This window comes from Neolamprologus brichardi, chromosome 8 (genome assembly GCF_056152115.1).
Source record: "Neolamprologus brichardi isolate AB-2024 chromosome 8, ASM5615211v1, whole genome shotgun sequence".
Taxonomy (NCBI): Eukaryota; Metazoa; Chordata; class Actinopteri; order Cichliformes; family Cichlidae; genus Neolamprologus; species Neolamprologus brichardi.
Window position 1 is genome coordinate 10348576 of NC_142111.1, and position 20479 is coordinate 10369054.

General features: G+C 40.3%; 1 protein-coding gene across 2 annotated transcripts; it reads right to left on the reverse strand.

The window, feature by feature from the left end:
• Positions 1-758: 758 nt before the first annotated feature.
• Positions 759-20369, reverse strand: wdr90 (WD repeat domain 90). Of its 2 annotated transcripts, none has more exons than XM_006801063.2 (43): positions 20085-20369; positions 19851-19942; positions 19523-19699; positions 19283-19421; positions 18766-18936; positions 18356-18482; positions 17953-18020; positions 17618-17691; positions 16844-17044; positions 16620-16682; positions 16454-16522; positions 16253-16363; positions 16013-16158; positions 15853-15910; positions 15495-15613; positions 14337-14498; positions 14104-14234; positions 13859-13975; positions 13133-13368; positions 12900-13036; positions 12689-12819; positions 12068-12198; positions 11804-11965; positions 11415-11543; positions 10096-10229; positions 9972-10012; positions 9732-9848; positions 9345-9479; positions 9122-9204; positions 8947-9049; positions 8570-8691; positions 7616-7769; positions 7279-7469; positions 6857-7025; positions 6575-6698; positions 5313-5484; positions 4093-4215; positions 3757-3925; positions 3400-3530; positions 2596-2739; positions 1489-1605; positions 1262-1346; positions 759-1120 (listed from the first exon to the last, which is right to left on the reverse strand). In XM_006801063.2, the coding sequence occupies exons 1-43, from the start codon at positions 20095-20097 to the stop codon at positions 963-965; spliced, it is 5436 nt and encodes a 1811-aa protein (XP_006801126.2). In that variant the 5' UTR covers positions 20098-20369; the 3' UTR covers positions 759-962. The 2 variants fall into 2 exon arrangements, with proteins under 2 accessions (XP_006801126.2, XP_006801125.2); XM_006801062.2 differs by having other exon boundaries at positions 9312-9479.
• Between the last annotated feature and the right edge of the window lie 110 nt (positions 20370-20479).

Below are 20479 nucleotides of genomic sequence, written 5' to 3' on the forward strand. Positions count from 1 at the left end.
GCTGGGCACAGGCCAGGCGTTACTCAGTGCACTGTTGTCTTTGGATTTACTGCACTGGATCAGGGTTTGTTTGTTCAACTAAACACTGAAATCACAGGGAATACACAACAAGTGCAAACAAGAAAAAAATAATATCAAACATGATATGTGGTTTCACATCAATCTGTGTTCATCACTCCCAGTTTAGCATTTTTAATCACATTTCATCCTTGCAAATATAAATACATGGAGCACATCATCGGGGTCTATATTTTAACATTTGTCCCATTTATTGTCAGTCAATACTATAATTAGAGAGTTTGCTTTTCATTAATTAGAATCCTATTTTTGTAAACAGAATAATTTGGGTGTAAAGATGATTGGATTTTTTTTTCCAGAAAAAACTGTTGAAAAGCCCCTGACAGAAGTGGTGACTAGTATTGGTAATTAATGAGACTGTCATTGACTGGGAAGCCAGACTTCAAGTCTTTGTCACAGAATATCACTTGTGTGTGTCCTTTTATAGAAGGAACGCAGTGACAATGAGTACAACATATTCTGAGGAGGGCACCTGTCCACCTGTCATTCTGGTCCACAGCCTTAGTAAAAACATGTTGTAATTTTACACTTGCCTTTTATTTTCACACCAATGGAAAAATAGTAAATGCCAAGAGCTGTTTATCACTCATTTACACTAACACACATTCATACACTCAGTACGAAAACTCACGATATATACATCTCTATATATAGAAATAACTAGACACACACAAAAGAGCTTGAATAAAAAAAACATTATATTTCAAAAACATACATATAAAAAATGATTCAGTCGATAAACATATGTGACAAATCTTTCAACAAGTCTTCCACAAACAACACCAGTTCCACCAAAAATATTCAACTGATTGAGCGATCTAAGAAACAGGGTTACATAAAAAAATAAAACCTAGGTGAAAAATAATGAGCCTGCACAGATCAGGTCAGAGGCCTCGCACTTCCCACAGCAGGATCTCATTATAAGCCACAGAGAAAAGAAGTGTCCCAGAGGGAGAGAACTGGCACGTCTGCAGTGAGTCGCTGTGCTGCAAGAAGTCCTGAAACCTGCCACTTGTTGACTTGATCAGCTTCAGCACCCGCTCTGATAAGACACGAGACACACAGCAAATAATTCATCACTGGACAGAAGCCAACCAATGCAGCTTTAATGTTTTTACTGGAACCATGTGACACCTTTAAAATATAAGCAAACAAATGAACAAGAAAAAACCTCAGCATTTACCATGTGATCCCACAGCTACAAGATGACTCTTAGAAGACAGGCTAATGCATGTGGCCCAGTGGGGGAAGGAAATCTTCTTGATTATCTGCAAATAGGAATAAAAACAGGCTTCATACACTGTCTGTGTGCAACATTTGCTAGTATACGTTCATAAAAAATAAGAATTAAAAAAAAGAATAATTCAAAGCACTAATGCAGTGAAGTAAAGAGAAAATGTACAGTGATACCTGTTTTTTAGTGAGGCTATAAAAAGACAGCTCTTTCTCTACTCCGTAGCCGGTGTAAACCACCAGGCTGTGGTCTGCTGGGCAGAAGGAAGCCATGCTGGGGGGCAGGCTGTCACCCTACAACATATGGAAGGAACACAAAATATTAGATTGAGACGGGTAAAAAAAACCCAAAACAGATTGAGCTTTGTTTTTCTGTTTCTTTAAAATGGAAAATGTTTATTAATTAACAAGAGAACTTAAACTCATCATATAAATATGCCTGATGTAGCCACACAGACTCATTTTCATCTGCAGTCGTTGGCTAGTTGATAGCATATTAAATTCGTCAACAAAACAGAGCCATGTGAGCAGAATTAAAGACAGAAACACATGTAACGTAAAGCACATACCCAACATTTCTCTGGTTACCGAATTACAAGCACGACTACAAAAAACTTGTTTTCTTGAGGCATATTTTACAGTCACCTCTGGAAAGCGCTCTGAATGTACATTACCTTGTACTTATTAAGAGGAGGTGGAGGGGCAGAAGAATCCTGCTTCTTGGTTTTAACATATAGATACATCATCGTATCATCAGCATATTATTAGCTCACCATTGTGTCATCTGGCAAGTTACAGTAGGAGGGCTTTTTTTTTTTTTAAAACAACTAATATTTTTTCCCTTTCACTGTACAGAGCAACACAATCTTTTGTTTACTGTGCATTACTCACTAAAACTCTGTGCATATTTAAAGTCTAAATGTACTTCAGTCCTGTGCTGGTAGGATTTATGCTTAAGCATAAAATGAGGATGAGCAAAAGAAACACAGCCCTTCAATCCTACATTGGGGTTGAAGGGCTCTCGCTATGCTGTTGGAATGTTTTTGCAGATACTGCAGGCCAATATAGAGTTCTATATAGTTCTGTGTGACCCTGTTTATGCCAGTCCAGCTGTAGCAGCAGTTTCTATTTATGCACTTATCAAAAATTTACTTCATATATTAGCTGCATCAGAAACTTGACATCCCCCCCAAAAAAACCAAAAACCCCCAAACAAAACAAAAAGCCATTGAAGTGACATTTCAACTCATTACTATGCACTGTTACTTAAAATACTGATTGTACCGTGAAATGGGCGGGAGCAGGAAAGGACAGCCAGTCTAGCAGATTACACTTGTCCTTCATCCAGTCAGCAGCCCACACACTGACGCGCCTGTCAGCGCTCGTGGCCAACCACAGGTCATTTCCTTCCAGCCCAAAATTTTTACACTGGGGTCGAGAAGATAAAACAGTGTCAGAAAGGTACTGATGAAAGAAAAATGATTTTAAGTATCACAAAAGTTAGACGTCTTGCTTTTAAATAGTTTCACACAGGATCATTAACTCTAGCTAATATATTTCTGTGTATAAGAAGCAGGGTTCACTGATGAATTTTAGTGTTTCTCTCATTGATTAATACTGACCATAGAGTTTATTACCAGTTCACATTTACATCTTCAGCTTCATTTTCACACATGCAGTGGGATTTGCAGACATTACCCAGAGGAGTGACAATGCACATGCCCAAATGAATCAGACTTCGCTTTAGCACAGTCTATGTGATGTCCAGTTAAGCCCATGTGTCAACAGTGCAGGTAATTAAAGCAAGTGTGTGGGTTATGTGTCCTGCCTGCACGTTGTACCTACATCAGTGCCGCGCAGGTGTGAGAACGTGTGCTATGGGGTCTACGAGCAACATGTGAGGCTAAGTCTCTCCAGAACTTTAAACTTAAGGATGAATATATCCAAAAAGGAATGATTCAGAACACTGTTTTGATTCTGTGACTGGTTCTAGCGAAACGACCTCAGCTGCAGGTTTTTTATATATTATTTTCATATATATTTCTTAATCTGCCACGGTTTCTGTTGTTCTGACTTCAGAGAGCTGACCTGTTCAATCACACACTGGATTGTGGTGATCATCGCTCCTTTGTGGTCTTTTATGACTCGAATAGTTGCTCCATTTACGAGGCTGCTGACGGCTACCAGACCATTCTTCCCGGCTGAAAGGATCACATGACCTGTACAGGGGGGGACAAAAAAAAAGTTCCAAAGCTACAACTGGATGAAACGTTAAATTTTACTGCCAGAACAGTAATGCACAAATGAGCCTTGAGATTCAAGAGCAAGTCCTTCCTGTGAGTATTTTCACTGAACAAAGTGACATATCCGAAATATATAATCACACTCTTATTCCTGCAAAGCAGATAAAATGTAAATACACTACATTCAGCTCTCCTCTCTCACCATTAGCTGAGTACTGGATGGCAGAGATAGCCACGTGATGGGGATGCAGCTTCATCTCCATCTCTGTTGAGGCGAGCCGAAAGATCCTTACAGTTCCGTCACTGTATCCCCCAGCCACGTACGTGCTGTCTGCACTGGAAAAAGGGCTCCAGCACACACAGTCACAAGCCTGATGAAGACATGAAACAAATGCACGAGCTGCTTATTAATTTTCAGCTTCAATAATTCTGTGATATTACTGAGATTAGCATCGATTAGCTTTGATGCTTTCAGTTGGTGTAGAAAGTATCCAACATAATTCTTGTGGCAAAATCCCCTTTGAGGGTACTCACTCACCTGGTTGAGCACCTGGAACTGCACCACCAGCTCATAGCTCGAGGTTGACCACACCCTCACGCTGCCGTCCTCGCTGCAGGTGGCAAAGTGGCTCTCGTCAAAGCTAAACGCTACGTCATTCACCTGGAGAGCAGAGAACACACAGAGACGCAAGTGTTTTCTCTAGCCTGAAGATAACATTCAACAAGCAAACAGAGCATCCTCAGAGATCTTATTAAGACATTTCTGGCATTTTCTTGCTACAGGTTCTGCATATTTTTTCACAACAGCCCATTCTGTTGTATCAGGCGCAGATTATTATTGTGATTAATGCCTGCTGTGCCTCTCTCTTAAGAGAGAAAAAAGGCTTACAGAAATACCCCAAAAAATAAACAAGAGAACAGCTGTGGGAGGTCATTAAACCAGTGAGGCAGATAAACAGACAAATCAATATGTAAACTGAACGGGAATAACCAGAAGCAATGTAAAAGAAGCATTTAATAAAAACTGATCTGATAATGTCAGGCTTTTCACAGTCTACTCTTTGTGCTGCGGACAGATTGCACTTACTTAATGACAGGCAGCCTTTGAATTTCACAAAGAAGCCAATTAACTAATGATTTTCTGTTCCTCTGAACTCCAGGGAGTCATTTTTATGCTTTTGTCTTAGAACTACCAGAATCTCCAAGTCTCTAATGCTTTATAATCATTTAAGTGTTAATTTTGTTGAGGTCTGTTATTTCTTTATCATTTTTCCCTGTTCAAACAGGATTATGGACTCTATCTATTAGCAGGAGAGGCAGAGAGGCAGTAAGGTTTTCTGCTGAGTATAAAAGAGATGATGGTGGGCTAATTTATTTGAAATGAAGAGGAAATGATTAATAGTCTTCAACATCTGAGCTTGAAGCACTTTAGATTCTTATCATACATGGACTGGATCTGTGAGGGGTAAAATCAGCAGCTTGGATTGATTATACCTGCAGCTATACAAATATAAAGAAACATTTTCTCAATGAAAAAGGAAAAGATTGTCAAGTTGCCATTACAGAGAGCCTTCTGTAAACAACACAGGACACATCAGCTCTATAACAAATCTGTTTTTATAATGATGCTATGTGCAGTTGTATATTTTAACAGTCACATTCATTGATACACATTTAAGGTATAACATGCAATCAGCCCACAAGAACATTATTATTTCTGTGTCACGAGCTAATGATTCCTAAATGTCACACTGGTACCTTAGTTTTGTGGCCGCTGACCAGTCGGATGTTGCTGTTATCTGACCAGTTGATGTACCAGAGAGTTCCTGCCGTGGTTCCAACAATCCCCATGTCCATTGTGTTATCGAACGATGCACTCACTGTTGCCCCATCCAGCATTATCTCTTGCTCCAACACCACTGCTGTCCCACTGAAGCACAGACAGAGGTGCTCATAAGCACTGATCCACCATTAAAATAGAGACAGGTCTCTGTTTTATTCTTTACCTGGTTCTTAATGTTTCAAAAAACACGACAGAGCATTATGCAGAGAAAGAGGTCAGCTTATAAGTGAACCAAGAAGTGAAAAAGAAATCTGCATAAATACTGTTTCTCATTTATTGTTCTTATTCATAACACAAATAACACTGCTCACTGTTAGAGACAGACAGCCAATGACAACCATTTTATTAAGCACATTTTAAGACAACTGCCAGATAACTTATTTTTATGAAGACAAAGGACAGAAAACAGAAGGCTGACCTAAAGTGAAAAGGGGGGAATGACTTGGCCCACAGTGAAGGAGAAGTAGTCATGAAATGTTCTGCAAATGTGGAAAATATTTCAAGACTATCCAATGATGACAACAAGCTGGCTGAGAGAATGGCAAGTATGTGCAAAACAACTCGAATGTCAGGCAACTTGAAGAACACTAAACTTTAAACATGGTTAATTTACAAGTTTCTCTTACTCGCACATTTCCACATGAGTTATTTTACCATGCTCACACCTTCAGTATTCGTCTCTTGACTTACAATATTGAATCGGAGGAAAACTGGCAAAATCTGTCCATAACCTGTGAACTTTTTACCTTTTACTTGGTTGTTTTGCACACACTTGACAAACATCTTTTCTTTCTAACGCTTTCCCCCTCTTCTAGAATTAAAGAGACCTCTGGGATGAGAGATGAAAGATCTTTAGGAATCAAAGATGACCATTTCTCTTCTTTTCTAGAGCTCAAGTCGACCACAGACACAGACTTATGCTCTTCTACCCATTATTTACAAGTCAGTAATATAAAAATATCAAAATACAGAATTGCCTGTAAATCTATGCTATGATTATGTTATTGCTCCTGCAACATACACACAGACAGTGTAATGGATGAAAGCAGTAAAACAGTTAAACATTATTTACCTTTTGCCCTGTATTCTCGTTAGTAAACTGACTGAGGATTGTATATTTGTATTAATGAGATGATATAATGAGACAGGAGGGATCATTCAAAATTGAGCAACAGACCTGTCTTCCACACCTCTGCCCTTTTCCTCAGCCTTCAAGCTCTGAACCGCTTCTACCTCCCACAGTCGCAGCCAGCGGGTGTTGCTGCCTGTGAGGAGGCGGTTCCCTCGACACAGCAGCACACCTACACCAAGAAAACACATCAATTCAGTTTCCTGTGGCAGAAGCTGTATATCCAAGATATCTCTATCTAAGCTGCACTAGTGATGCTGTTGTGTTTTTTTCCTGTGTGGTGAAATGTCATGCTATCATGCACACATGGGGGATTTTGCCTATTTGTACCAATTTCTCCTTCGTCGGCTTCCCAGGTCATTAAGCAGCGCTGCGTTCTAACATCCCAGGTGCAAACATGTCCTCGGTTTGTGCCGGTGAACAGGAAGTCATCCACGTGGTAGCAGAGAGCCGTCAGCTCCACATCACCCACCTCTGCTGGTGTTTTCACCCTCTGGACCTACATGGGTAAAGAAAAAGTCAATCTTCATGTAAGTAAAGTAAAATCTTCACCCACTCCAATACTAAATGCATTTCTTTTACATTTAAAATGTATGCTTAACACATTTTAAACCAATATATGCCTATAGCTCGACTAATGTTTCTTGGCAAATTAGCAAATTCTAATGATGGCTACATTATGTGGCCCAAAGCTCCTGATCAGGTAAGAAAATCTTATTGTGTGTGTTTGTGGATTTTTTGTGGTCGTTAACCTTGAGGTCTGCATCCTGGCCCTGTGTGTGGATAAAGCAGAAGTATACCCCATCGGTGCCCACGCAGGCCATTTGACTGGCTGCTGACGGGCTGAAAGCAGCATCGTGGATTGGTCCTGACACCCTTACACTTGACAGCATCTGGAAGTTCTTACTGCTCCACAGAGCCACTTCCGGGTCAGAGAAGTCTCCTGTGTAATGGTGAAGAATCACAAGCCAGTAGCAGTTATACATTTTGCAGCAGATGAGACGATTGCTGTCAGCTACTTTATCAAGTATAATACGGTACAAACACAAAGAAAAGAAAAGTTCAACTGCAATCGGATACGACACTGACCAACAGAGAGAAAGAAACGATCATCCCTGGAAAACGCAAGACACTGGATGGCACCGCTGTGGTAGGAGACACTGCGACGACACGTTCCACTCTGGACGTCCCAAATGGAGATAAGGCTCCTGCTGGAGTTAGTGCCACCAGCTGATGCTATAGTCTGAGAAAGAGATAAAGACACAAACAACGCAATACACAGTTGATTCATATTGCTGACAGTTACATCATATAGCTCTCTGTGATGATAGTATTACACTCTCGGAAAAAAAAAACAACAAAAAATGACTCTCACATTGTTGTGGAGGAATTCTGACCTACTTTACTTTACAACATTGCTTCGGTTGATTGAGGTTTGTGGGCATTTGTTTGTGCACAGCTCTCCAAACAGTCCTGCTTGAGGTCAGGTTGAGGTCTGGACTTTGACTGTGCTATTGTGACGCTCTGATTGCTTTCTTTTTCTGTCATTTGCTGCTGTGCTTGGGATCATTTCAGCCAGGCTGTAGCTGCTGTCCCCACATTTGACCCTAGAATACTTTGATAAATAGAGGAGTTAATGGTCAACTCAATGACTGCAGGGTTCCCAGGTTCCTCTTGCTTTTGTCAGGCCAAACAACAGTTGCCTTCTTGGATACAAAGCAAAGAAGTGTAATCTGCTAGAAACTTTTCATATAATACAACTCTAGTTCCCTATATGTGCATTCATTTTTAATTAAATATAATTATCAATCACTATTTGGTTGTGATCACTTTCCCTCTCGTTTCTCTTTGATTTTATTAGAGAAGCCTTTTCATAATGACCAGGAGTGTTTGGTTTCAGCACACAGCTAAAAAATGTGGTTATTTTGTACCTTGATCATAGCAGACCACACCTGATGCTCCACCAGTCATTTCATATCAGATAATATTTCAGATAACATACCTGTAGAGTTTGAGTACTGAGTTTTGAACCAAAAAGTTTACCTGTGCATCATTTGTAACCGCAAGGCACGAGATCTCTTCTCTGTGGCCCTGCAAGTGTCTCTGACTTCCTGTATGAAGATCCTCCACGACCACCACACATCCGCAAGAGTATGCAAATAAACCTGCAACGGAAAATAACGGCTGGGTTTAAGCAATGCTATACTCAGTGGCTCGTTTTAAAAGCTGGTATGAGTAGAAAAGTGTTTCGTGCATTTGATTTCAAAGTTGGATTTTTACTTAAATTTCAATAGTAGTAGCCAGTGTGCTTTAGGTTACTTTTATTTGTTTGATCAAGCTTAAGTTCATACCATAACTCTGATTTCACACAATATTTCCAGTTTTACTTTTATGTTTTTCTTTCAGAATATCATCTTAACCTTGGTCGGGGCTCCACACCATGTTGCCACGCCCATTGCCATTGTAGCCAATCACTGCTTTGAGCTTTATGCCTTCTTCTTGTGCTTCTGGAGCTACAACAGACTAGAAGAGAGAAGAAAATAAGACAGGACAGCAAATCTACAGAAGCATATTGTGGCTGCAGTCTCTGTTTACCTGATCAAGTGATGATGTCTTGAAACGTGGGATAAAGTGCTTGTAACAGTCTGGACGCACTGGCTTCTTTTGTTTCAACTCAGCTGAAAGACAAAATGGCACCAATTTAAAAAACAAAACAAACAAAAAAATGAGAAAGCTAAACAACAGCATTATAATACCAAAAACCCCCCAAAAACATTGCATTTACAAGTGTCCATATAACTGCTATTTAGGGGAGAACCGTTGATCAGATCTGTCACTTTGAGGAAGGAGACAGCAGGTCTGGGATCAGAGGAAAGACCTGAACCAGTCTCTGGTGCTGATGCAGTTGGGATTGTCTTTGCTGGGGTGTCACAAGAACCCAAGGACCCCAAATCTGAGTGAGACAGAAAAAAACTGTTGCTTTAAAAGCAAACTTGACTGTATTAAATTTACAGATTATATGACAAAAATTATCAATGGCAATAACTCTAACAACTTAAAATCTACAAGCAGATTGGTTATCAGTTTCTCAGAGCAAACCATCAGCATGAGACTGTGCACAAAGTCCCAGATTGATCAGCTAATCCTACAGTCCACCACAGACAGGAACTACAAGCGGAAGCAGACGAACAAAAAACAAATTTACCTCGGTGTCCAACCCGGTCGATGCTGCTGATGTCCAGTCGTGGTGGTGGTGAGGAGGGGAGCGGCGCTGTCTTTCGAGGCATACCGTTGGACAATTGTATATCATCAACTTCAGTGTCTGTTAAGTTGTTATATAAAATTGCAAGACCAACTATTTATTTCAAATTCGTAAAAGCAAAAGAATGAGATGCCTTTTGCATCATTAAAGCAAGCCTGAACTGGAGCAAACTAAATATGTCACCTGGTTTTGGAGCTGAAGCGTAGCTTATTTTGAAAGGTGAGCTGTGAGTGAAGACAGAGACAAATAAATATGAACCAATATAGGTTATAAACATTTGTTAAGAAGACTCAAGAGTGATTATTACCAACTGTGAGCTGTAGAGTTTACAGGATTTGCCAGGAAGTCCCAAAGAAATATGGCGTCTCCGACTGAGATCACTCCCAGCTGGTCAGGGGTGAAGCTAAGCTGCCGAATAGGATGACTGTGGCCTATGAACATCTGGTAGAAATAAACACATTTAACTTCACAACATTAACTCCTAAAACATCAGCCTCCTACTACTGTCTGTTCTCTACAGCTGACATAATTTCTACAATCCTCATCAAAATTAGTGCAATGTGACCTGTAACCACTCAATACTTGCAAAACTATAACTACAATCAGGCAATTGTATGAAATAATATGATCCATTACAATAACATCTTTTAGAATCCATTAAAACACTGACATAATAAGCCTTCTTTAGACTTTTTTTTTGTATGATTATGTCACCCGTACTTGTAAAATAAGGCAGCAAGCACGACTTTATCAAACACTTAGTAATACTTTATAATACAGTCCATGTCTAAGGGATTATTTCCTTTTGTAATATTTGAAAGTAATTATATTTACCAGCATACACTTAAAGATAGATGCACGAGAATAAGGGAATAACAAGTCAGGGTTTTACACACACACACACACACACACACACACACGAAAACAGAATTACTGTAAGCAATTTCAAAAAAGGGCAAACAAATTATGCTGTAAGCAACTTTAAGCACTACATAATTTCTTGATAATTTTGAAAAAACAAAACAAAAAATATTTTACAGTTTTACAAGTACAACAGTGTACTTTTCAGGGCGTGGGCCATATGATGGAGGGGTTTAAACTTTCCTAATTTCAAGGTGTTTTACTTTTGAAATTTACATTTGAACAGTGATTGTGAAAGAAAATAAATAAGTCAGACTTGGCTCCATCACTATAAGGTCACATGGTGATGCAAATGTTGATTTTTTTTTCTTTCTTTCCATTTCTAAGTGAGAACAGTCATTATCACATTTATATTGGCGAAATAAAGGCACAAGTAATCCACTCCTTGATGTGACACACACAAAAGTATGGTGTGTATACAATTTAAAATGCACCTACATTCTAATTATTTTCTTGCTTTCTATAAAAACCTGTCTTGTTATCCTCTTATTCTGGTGTTTCTACCTTTAAGCACTTTTTAGGTAAAAATTATAATGTAATTTAAACTAAAATACATTTAAATTCCATGTAATTGTATTCATCATTATTATATATAATCATATTAAAAGTACACCATTTGTCATGAGCTGTATTGTAAAGTTTTACCAAGTACTTTAGTTGGTAGTATTTGTTATAAAGAGTCTAAGTTACTCTTTTGTTGACTACCTGTGAGTTAATATCAAGCTGCATGTTATAATCCCACACTTTCACAGCGTTGTGTCCGGCTGTCAGCAGGAAACGACCATCGTCACTCACAGCCAGGGACGAGCAGTGGTGTTTATGCACTTTAGACAGCTGTCAGAAAAACCGAAAAACAACACTCAGAAACAAAGAGATACAAACTGTGTTCATAAAACTATACAATAATATCTTAGTTACTATATTATGACATTTTTACAAACTTCTAAGCTTCTTGTCTTGTAGCACCATATATCTCTAAAGAGAAAGCCAACCCCAGGCATCTCCCATGTTTCTGTCTTAAGCAAATAATCAGTCTTGGAACCACTCAACAAGTAATTCATGGATTTTACAACAAAGCTGTTGTGAACAGTTACCTCTCGGAGGAGGCGGCCTGTCTTGGTGCAAACCCAGAGGATCTTGTTACCAGATGTGGCAACCAACAAGTGTTTGGTGGAGGCCGGAGGGAAGCAGACCTTCAGGGCAGAATCCAGACGGGGACTCTCTACATCCAAAATACTCACATCTACATGTAGCAGCTACAGAAGAAGTTATGTGTCAGTGTGGACAGGGTGAGACAGAAGAACCCAGACTCTAATGCTCAAAGTGAAAAGTGCAGATTGTACGGTGTGAGAGTTGACCTCATCAAGAGTCCGTGCGTCAGCAACGGTGACAGTGTACTCCGAGGGACCGACAAAAGCCAGGCAGCGACTGTCGCTGCTTACTGTGAGCGCGTCTGGAGCGCGCTCAGTGCCTCGAGCCACCACATTACCTAACCGAAAAGGTATAGAGTGTCAAGCCAACTTATATTTGTAATTTAAAATAGTCTAAGTCATTGACCATGTTCAAGCAAATAAAAAACATTATCTACATAACACAGTTGTTCCTAGTAGAAGTGCAATGAATGAAAATCAGCACTTTTGTTGCAATAAAACAAACGTTGGAGAAAAAAACTAATCCAAATGAAAAGAAAAGAATAACAGCTTTTAAGCTTTGTGGGCAGAAAAATCCAACATGTGGCTCTGCAGCAGCCTGCAGCAGAGGGTAGATAGACATAAGAGTCCAGTTTAACATTTTCTAAAACTAATAACCAAACTAAAAGTATGGTTTACGTGTTATCTTATAGGCTTTTAAAATTAAACAGTACATGTTATGGCACAGTGAGTTATTCACATTTGATGCTGTGTCTGCAGAAAAGTTCTACTTATGGGTAACATATGGTTGTACTAAGAATAACTTGAAGTGGTTGTTTGTATACATACACACAACTTTGATGACACTGTGCTCTTCCTCAGAGGAGTTATAAAGTGCCAGAGACCCCTGTGAGTCGGCGCTGTACATGAACTCGCCGTCTGGAGAAAAGGCAAGACCCACCACTTCACCTCTGTGCTGCCTGTGTAAAAATAAATAAATATAAATGGAAAAAGCTTCTTCACTGCCACCGGTGCCGACTCCGGGCTAGTTAAAACGTACTCATGATCCGCCAGCAGCTTGGCACTGGAGATTGCAAAGACTCTGACCGTGCCAGAGCTGAAACCACAGGAGAAGATCTGCTCCCCCGGATGGAAGGCTACTGAGCAGGGGCTGTCTTCAGATACAAAATCATACAGCTGAACACAAGACAAGAGAAACATTGATCTGATCAATAAATGTGCTACTGGGAATGGGGACAGTTTCTGTATATTTGTTTTCTTGTTTAGTTAGACCTGGTGGAGGGAATCCATATTCCAGATTCGCACTGTGCCATCAGAAGAGGCTGTTGTGAGATGCCGATGAATGCCGTCGACGCTGAAGCCGAGCACAGTGTCTGTATGTGACCTCATCAGTGTGTTGTAACCACGGCTGCTCACATCAAGGAAGCCCAGGTTACCAGTAGAGGTGGCAGCTAGGACGCGAAGGCTATCAAATGAGATTAGCGCCGTGCTCACAGGTCCCTCGTGCTCTGGAAAAAATACAAATAATGTACATAGCCAGCTATTTTTAAACAGCCCAGGATCACCAACAGTTAGCCACACTAATAGCAGAAAATGCCGTAGCTGCTGTACTCCTTGATGGAGAGCCTGTAGAGGTGGCTGCTTCAAATTCAAATCTGCTCATACACCGAAACTCCTGAAGATGGAAAGTGAGTGTATTGAGTTCACAGATTTTTCATATCAGGCAAATACTGCTCATACTCTTAATTTAAACACACTTAAAGCTTAGCTTAACCTCATCCATCCATCTACAATGTCATAAAAGTAGTGAAAATGTTTTAATTCAGTTATCTAATGCGTGTCTATAAAATTAGTTAAGTCAGAAAGGCCTGAGAAACAAAAGCATAAATAAATCTTACCCATCAAAGCTCTAAATATTCATCACCTAAAGATTAAATCACTGCTTCTGGTAACTGTTAGCTACAGGTGAATGTTAGGCCATCTCATGACTGCGCCTACCAGCTTCCAGGAAGACTGTAGAAAAATCAAAGGGCCAGAGCCGCAGGAAGCCATCTTCAGAGCCTGTGGCGCAGAATGATGAGGACACACTGATGCTGTTGATAGCAATGCCTGGACCTGGGATGGGACGAAAACAGTCACATTACGGACGTTTGACTTATTTTTTCAGGTGGGGGTCAATCATGTAAATGACCAAATGTTAAATTGAAGACATAAGTTTAGATAATGTCACCTGAACGACCCACCTGTATTAAAAGTCCATTTCTCTCTGCGGTCAGCATGTTGCGTCTGTGCAGGTAACAGCCTCCTCACGTTTTTAATAACAACGCTGCTGTAGTCTATTTCAAAGATATGCCCACTCCGAGTGCTGGCGTATCTATGGGGAAGAAGTTACAGAGCGAACATGTTCAGCGGAGTCAGATTCGTTTCACACTTCTCCTGAAGTTAAGAAAGCCTGCGTGCTGATTTGTTCGCTCACAGTGTTCGATCATCAAGATGCTGCTCATCAGAGTTTCCCTCCTCAAAGGCCACATCTGTGAAATCCAGTGTTTGGTATTCATCCAGGTTGACTGGACAGGAACGCAGTGTGCCATTCCGCACTCGCCACAGACGAATATTTCCCCGACCACATGACACCATCCTAAAAGCAGCACACTTGCAGATTTTCCCATTGTCTCCATTCTCGACTACACTGTGATACACTTGATTTTTCACACATTGCTTCTGCATTTTTATTTGTTTTTAATAAAATAATTAATGGCAGAGTGTACTGTGGTTCATCTGAGGTTGAATTGTTATAAATGATGAGTCGATATGAAAAACCTTAGCACTGACAGAGGGTGTACTTTCTGCTTGGTTGAAACTGTCTTTGCGGAATATCTCACTCCACAATGAAGTCTTCATTCTTTGGCTCTTTCTCACAATCCCCACACACAGTGTGACTCTTTGCATGCCTGCATTTAAATCTGCTAAACCTTCACCTGTTTGCAGCTTATGAAGAGCTTCACAAGATCCACATGATGTCAGCACTAGAGATCAAACTGATCAACCTTCAGAGGACGGTGTCCTCAAAGCTTCCAACAGCTGAGAGAGTGACAATCCATTCGTTGCAGACTAATAACATGATGCTATACAGTATGCAGTACAGTATACAGTATGGACTCTTCTCACTGTTGAGGTCTGGGAAGCGCTTCCGCTCCCTTAAGGCCAAAACAGAGAGAATGAGGAGGAGCTTCTTCCCCCAGGCTATTTGGGCCCTGAACCAGGTGTAAGACTGGACTCTCACACACATCACATCACCACACGCACCACCACACATTTCCTATAATCCTATAATTCCTATAATTTATAATCTTGATAATCTCTTTCTGCTATTTGCACATTTTTTTACTGTAAATTCCTAAGTTAATTTGTAAATTTTGTAGTAACCTGTAAATTGTAAATACTGCAAAACTTTTTTTCTGTCATTTAATAGTCGGGCATTAAACAGCTACAAGCATTTCACCCCCATGTCATACTGTGCATGGTTGTGTGTGTGTGACAAATAAAATTTGAATTTGAATTTATGGTAGAATGTGTGATTTAACATTTACACAAGTACAAATGGTAAAACACACATATGCAGTACGGAGGGTACCTTGTATCGTCAAAGAAGGCGACCTTCATGGTGTGAATGTCCACATCTGTGTGCGTTTTGGCCAAGATGGACACCTCTCCACCTTTGCTAACATTCAGAGTGTTCCACACCACCACCATCTGTGAAATAACACACAGAAGCAATCACCCGACAGCTTTGCAGAATCAGACTCCAACAAGAAGAGCCATTTATAGCCTGATAAAAATAAAGTGGGTCAGTTTGGGTTAATATTATCAAAAGCTTCTTAGAATTGTTTCATCTTGATCTACCGACCTCTGTGACTCTACATCTACTCTACATCTAGAGATAATTCTTTTCATACATGGATTTTCATAAGATTTGAATGAATGGAACTCACTGTTTTATTGTGCTTATCTTTACCAACTCCACAGAGAATGCCACCGCCGTAGGAGAAGCTTCAAAATAGGAAGAGATGAATAGAAGAAAAATCTAATTTAGCAAAACAAGGTTTTTAACAAACGTACACGTTATTGTTCTGTGTGATTGCAGTCGGTTACCTAAGACAGGATAACGAATGTGCATGAGTCCTGAACATGGCCACACAGTTTGCTTTGTGATAGTTCCACATCCGAACTACACTGTTGTTGCCAGTTTGTGCTGAGGCTAGGAGGGTTGTGTTGCCATTAAAAGCCAGCGCAGACACCTACAAAGACACCAAATGTAATATTGAATTTTAAGTATTTTATTTTGGATGTTTCACATTGCTGAGTTGGAGCGGCACACCGGATCTCATTTACTTTATCGGTGTGGCCGATGAAGAATCTCTGCTGGTTAGAGGATATCTTCATAGAGACGATAATTGCATGGCACGGATACACCACTTCATCGCCTGATTTGGACCACAGGGCCTACGGTGCAATGAAGTGCAGCTATTAAAATTTTTTTCAGGATTGATGGTTATGTGTTTTATTTAGGGGTTTAATTCCAGAGGACCATACACATTTAAAAGTAGCTCCTCCAAAGCCGATGATTCGATTGAGCCTGAGAATCGGATCTGGGAGCAGCTTCTAAAAGAAAGAGCAGAAAAAAAAAAAACAAATGCTAAGATTTTAGAAACAAACCACGTCCTGGCGGCTGTTTTCGTTTCAATCCCCACCCTTTTACCTGCTGTTTGGCTTCTCTGGACAGTGACAGACCCACAGGCCGTGGAACAGGAGTGCACGCAAACTGTAACGTAACAAGGTCGACAGGTTTTCTCAAGCTCACACACAACTGTACAAAGAGCACTGAAGGACAAATACAGCAGAATGTACAAAGAATGGAATGTGCTACATAACAGGGCATCCTAAGCTTGGACATTTATTTTAATAGGAGGACTAAAGCATCACCTCATCTTCACTTTCTTCCCCGTGTTTGCTCAGGCCTTCCTCAGCGTGCGCATACACATGAACTCCACCATCATCAGCCTCAGAAGGCGGCCTGGACGCGAGTTTGTGTGAACCGGAGGATGCCAACAGGTCATTCTGGTGAGTGGAGACTACACCCAGCTCAGGTATGCTGGCCACCACAGGGGTGTTATTTCTTGATAGCTAAGAAGAAAATAACATATATAGAAAGATGTACACTTAAAAAAACAAAAACAAAACATAAGCCTCCGCCTAATTATATACTTGGAGTGAAAACTGGAAGCTCTCTCTGCTTGGACTAATTTCTTCTTATTTGTGTGTCTATATGTGTAAAAATGACAACCAGCACAGCAAACACTCTCACAGTATTTTTACTAATGACCGTCTAAAGTGAGAAATGAGGAAAAAGGGGCTTTTAAAAGTGTTCTGGTTACATCTGGTTACAATACAGGAGTTTAAATCTGTTTTAAAGGGTGAGAAAACAGTTCATTTGGTCAGAGTGACTGGTTTTGATGTTGCTCATGTAATGACCTGTTACTGCACATGATTCAGATGTTTGCCTGTACTGAATGTCAGCTGTATCTCTTTTCTTCACATGTTAAATGTAATATTTATTGTAATTTATGCCGCCCTCCTGGCCTGGTCTCTCTTTAAAAAAGGATTCTTAATCTCAAAGATACATATTTCCTTTATAAAGTATCTATACCGTACTACTCACCATGGAAGGAAAAATGTGCTAAATGTTATCAGTCTTACTAATTTTGGGTTGGTGATCTGGTGGATGAGGGACACACGATCTTGAACTGGTTTGCTGAGGCTGGGAGTAGACCCTGGAGAATACAATGGAAAATGGAAACCAGTCATCTACAATACATTACTACTGGTATTATTACCTTGATGAACACAAGCACCTCAGATTCCACATCCCATGAATCAGGCATGTAATATTGAGCCAGTAGTTTCATTTTCTTTGAGTTAAGACTTAATTTAACACCAGAAAGAAAGAAATGATTTAAGCATAATTGTGTTTTGAGGTGAGGCGAGCTCTTTCTTCAGTATATTTGGTGACGAGTGTCCTTTCCATTACTTACGACGCTCTGACTGTGGACTTCCTTTTTGAATGGAGTCAAACGGTAACTTTGTTCCTTCAGAGGGAAACCTGTTGGGTTAGGAAAAGTTGAATGACTTTGTAGCAGTGGTAAAGGCAGATAACATCTGTATTAAATCAATAACAATTTAGGCTGCAGATAGGCTGTAAATATTTCTAAAATCATCACAAAAGGAAAAATCTACCCTTAAGACAGTATTCAAGTACATGTCCACATATTGAGAGCCTAAATGACTTTGCAAACAAAGAAGTTGTTGATATGGATTACAAATATTCAGCTGGGCTATGAGACTAATCTTTACCACTTTGCACCAAAATTTCAGTTTTTGTATCAAGAAAAGTGTTTTTTCTGAACTTTGCTTTAAACTGAATATCTATAGCTGTACCTGATGTAATCATACAGATCATGCCAGGAGCCTCCCTTGGGCACAGGAAATGACATCTCTCTGGGTATGGCACCTGTTCCCTGAGACGAGGTCAGACCCATTAACTTAGCTTGACTGAAGGAAACTCCTGTTAAAAGATAATAACAATGAATAAGCAATGACTGGGTTAAAGATTTTAAAAGCTTCAACACGTGCGTCTGTGTGCAGCTGTATTTCATCATCTTTGCTCGTTGAATTGACTGGTTTTGCAGTTTTCTGTTCAGAGACACAGAAAAACACTGTCCAGTTTTCTTTTTCATAACTTGATCTGGCCATTTTAAACGAAAAACAGCAGTTAAACAACTAACTGCACATATAAAATATATACATGTACAGTAAGACGTCCATTGTTTGAAAGTTTTTGCCCTCACCTGGGTCTAGCAGTAAGTCACTGGTAAACATGTTTTTCACTGTCATGTTGGCACATAACTTGATGTTCTTCAGGTGAATGTAGGAGCGGCTGAGGTAGTCAGAAAGCGTGAGCTGCAGGTCCAGCATCAGACACGTCCAGCGCACTGATGTAGGAGCTGGACCCACCAAACCTATATCAAATAAAAATGTGCGATTTTTACAAAGTAACAGTCCCTCTGTATTAAATAACAATACTTTTATAGGATTTCAAAGAGTCCACAAGCTCATTAAAAAAGCGTCTGAGGGCATAGCTCAAGTAAGCAGTAGGGTTGTTTTCTCATAGACTTCGATACAAAAGCAGAGATGGGGCTTCTTTAGGCAACCAAACTGACACCCCTCTAAGTCAGCCCTTAGAAATAATGCTGATTTTAGGCATTTCTGCATTAGCTTCACTTTTTAGATCCTTCTTATACAATCTGTGCAATTACTGGAAATGGCTTAAGTATACCAGGCAGCGTGAGTGTGCATAGTTTTTACCCCGTCTTGCAGATTTAGCTGTGTTTTCATAAACTGAATCCTTTGCAGCTCCACACAGGAAAGGAAACTGAAGCCATGTAGCTGTGGACTTGAACTCTTTGAACGTGTTGGAAAAGGAGATACGGACAACCTGACCCTCCTATAAAACACGGCACAGAGAAAGAGGGAAAGCAGTCTTGATTTCTCTGAGCAAAAATGAATGATATGCACAATGGATCATGCAGCCAAACATGCAGATACCCCTGCAGCGACATCCAGGTGGACCACAAAGTATTTGCCGGGGGTCGGCCTGAAAAGGAGGTAGAAGAAGCGTCCTGTCAGCCCCAGGGACTGGCTGCTGTTTTTGGGAAGCAAGATGTAGCTGTTGTCAGGAACAGGGCCCCTGATCCTGAACACCGGACACTTCAGTGTCTTATCCTGAGAGACGCAATGTTGGGAAAAAACATTTCAACAATTACTATTCTATTGATCTTTAGAGAAACTAATCCTCAACCTGTGTGAGGAGACAAACTAGTCTATACTGATTTCATAAGGGTAATTCAAGCAAGTGTAGTGTGTACAAAGTTACCGTGTATGCTGACACATCCCCCTCTTTTGCCGACCTCTTCCACTCTTCAACTCGGACATATTTGAATATGTTAACGTAGGGATGCTGCCAATCTGCACAATTAGAAAAGCTGGAGTTAGGTTTAACTAGTTATTAACAACGTTTGACTCTCGTTTAAAATCAGGGTTTCTGTCTCTCGGTCTTCTTTGTTGTATTTTATATGGATTTCATTCAAACCTTTAAAGTGCACTTTACCTTTGTAGGCCATTGATAAATGCAGCAAACAGAAAATCCACCTGTTGATATCCCAGTCTGGAAGTTAGCTAGCAAGCAGACAGTTAACTAAATAACCGGGAAAGTTCCTTCTGCCTTCTCCGGAGCTCAAAGCAAAACATAACCTTTTATTGTTCACATCATAAGATGCGGGGTTTTCCGGTTTTCCCGGTACCGTGTAAACAGCAGCTCGTTCAACATTTGATACATATCAAAGCTGTTATTTGCTTCCCGCTCCAGCCTCCGCCGTTGCCCACGACGGCCATGACGTCATGACGCTTACTAGCGGGTTGCTTCCTTCTTCTTCTTCTTCTTCCCTCGGTTTCACATGGCAGTATGCACATGTGATCCCCCTTTCGGTACAGAGTTGTGTCCAG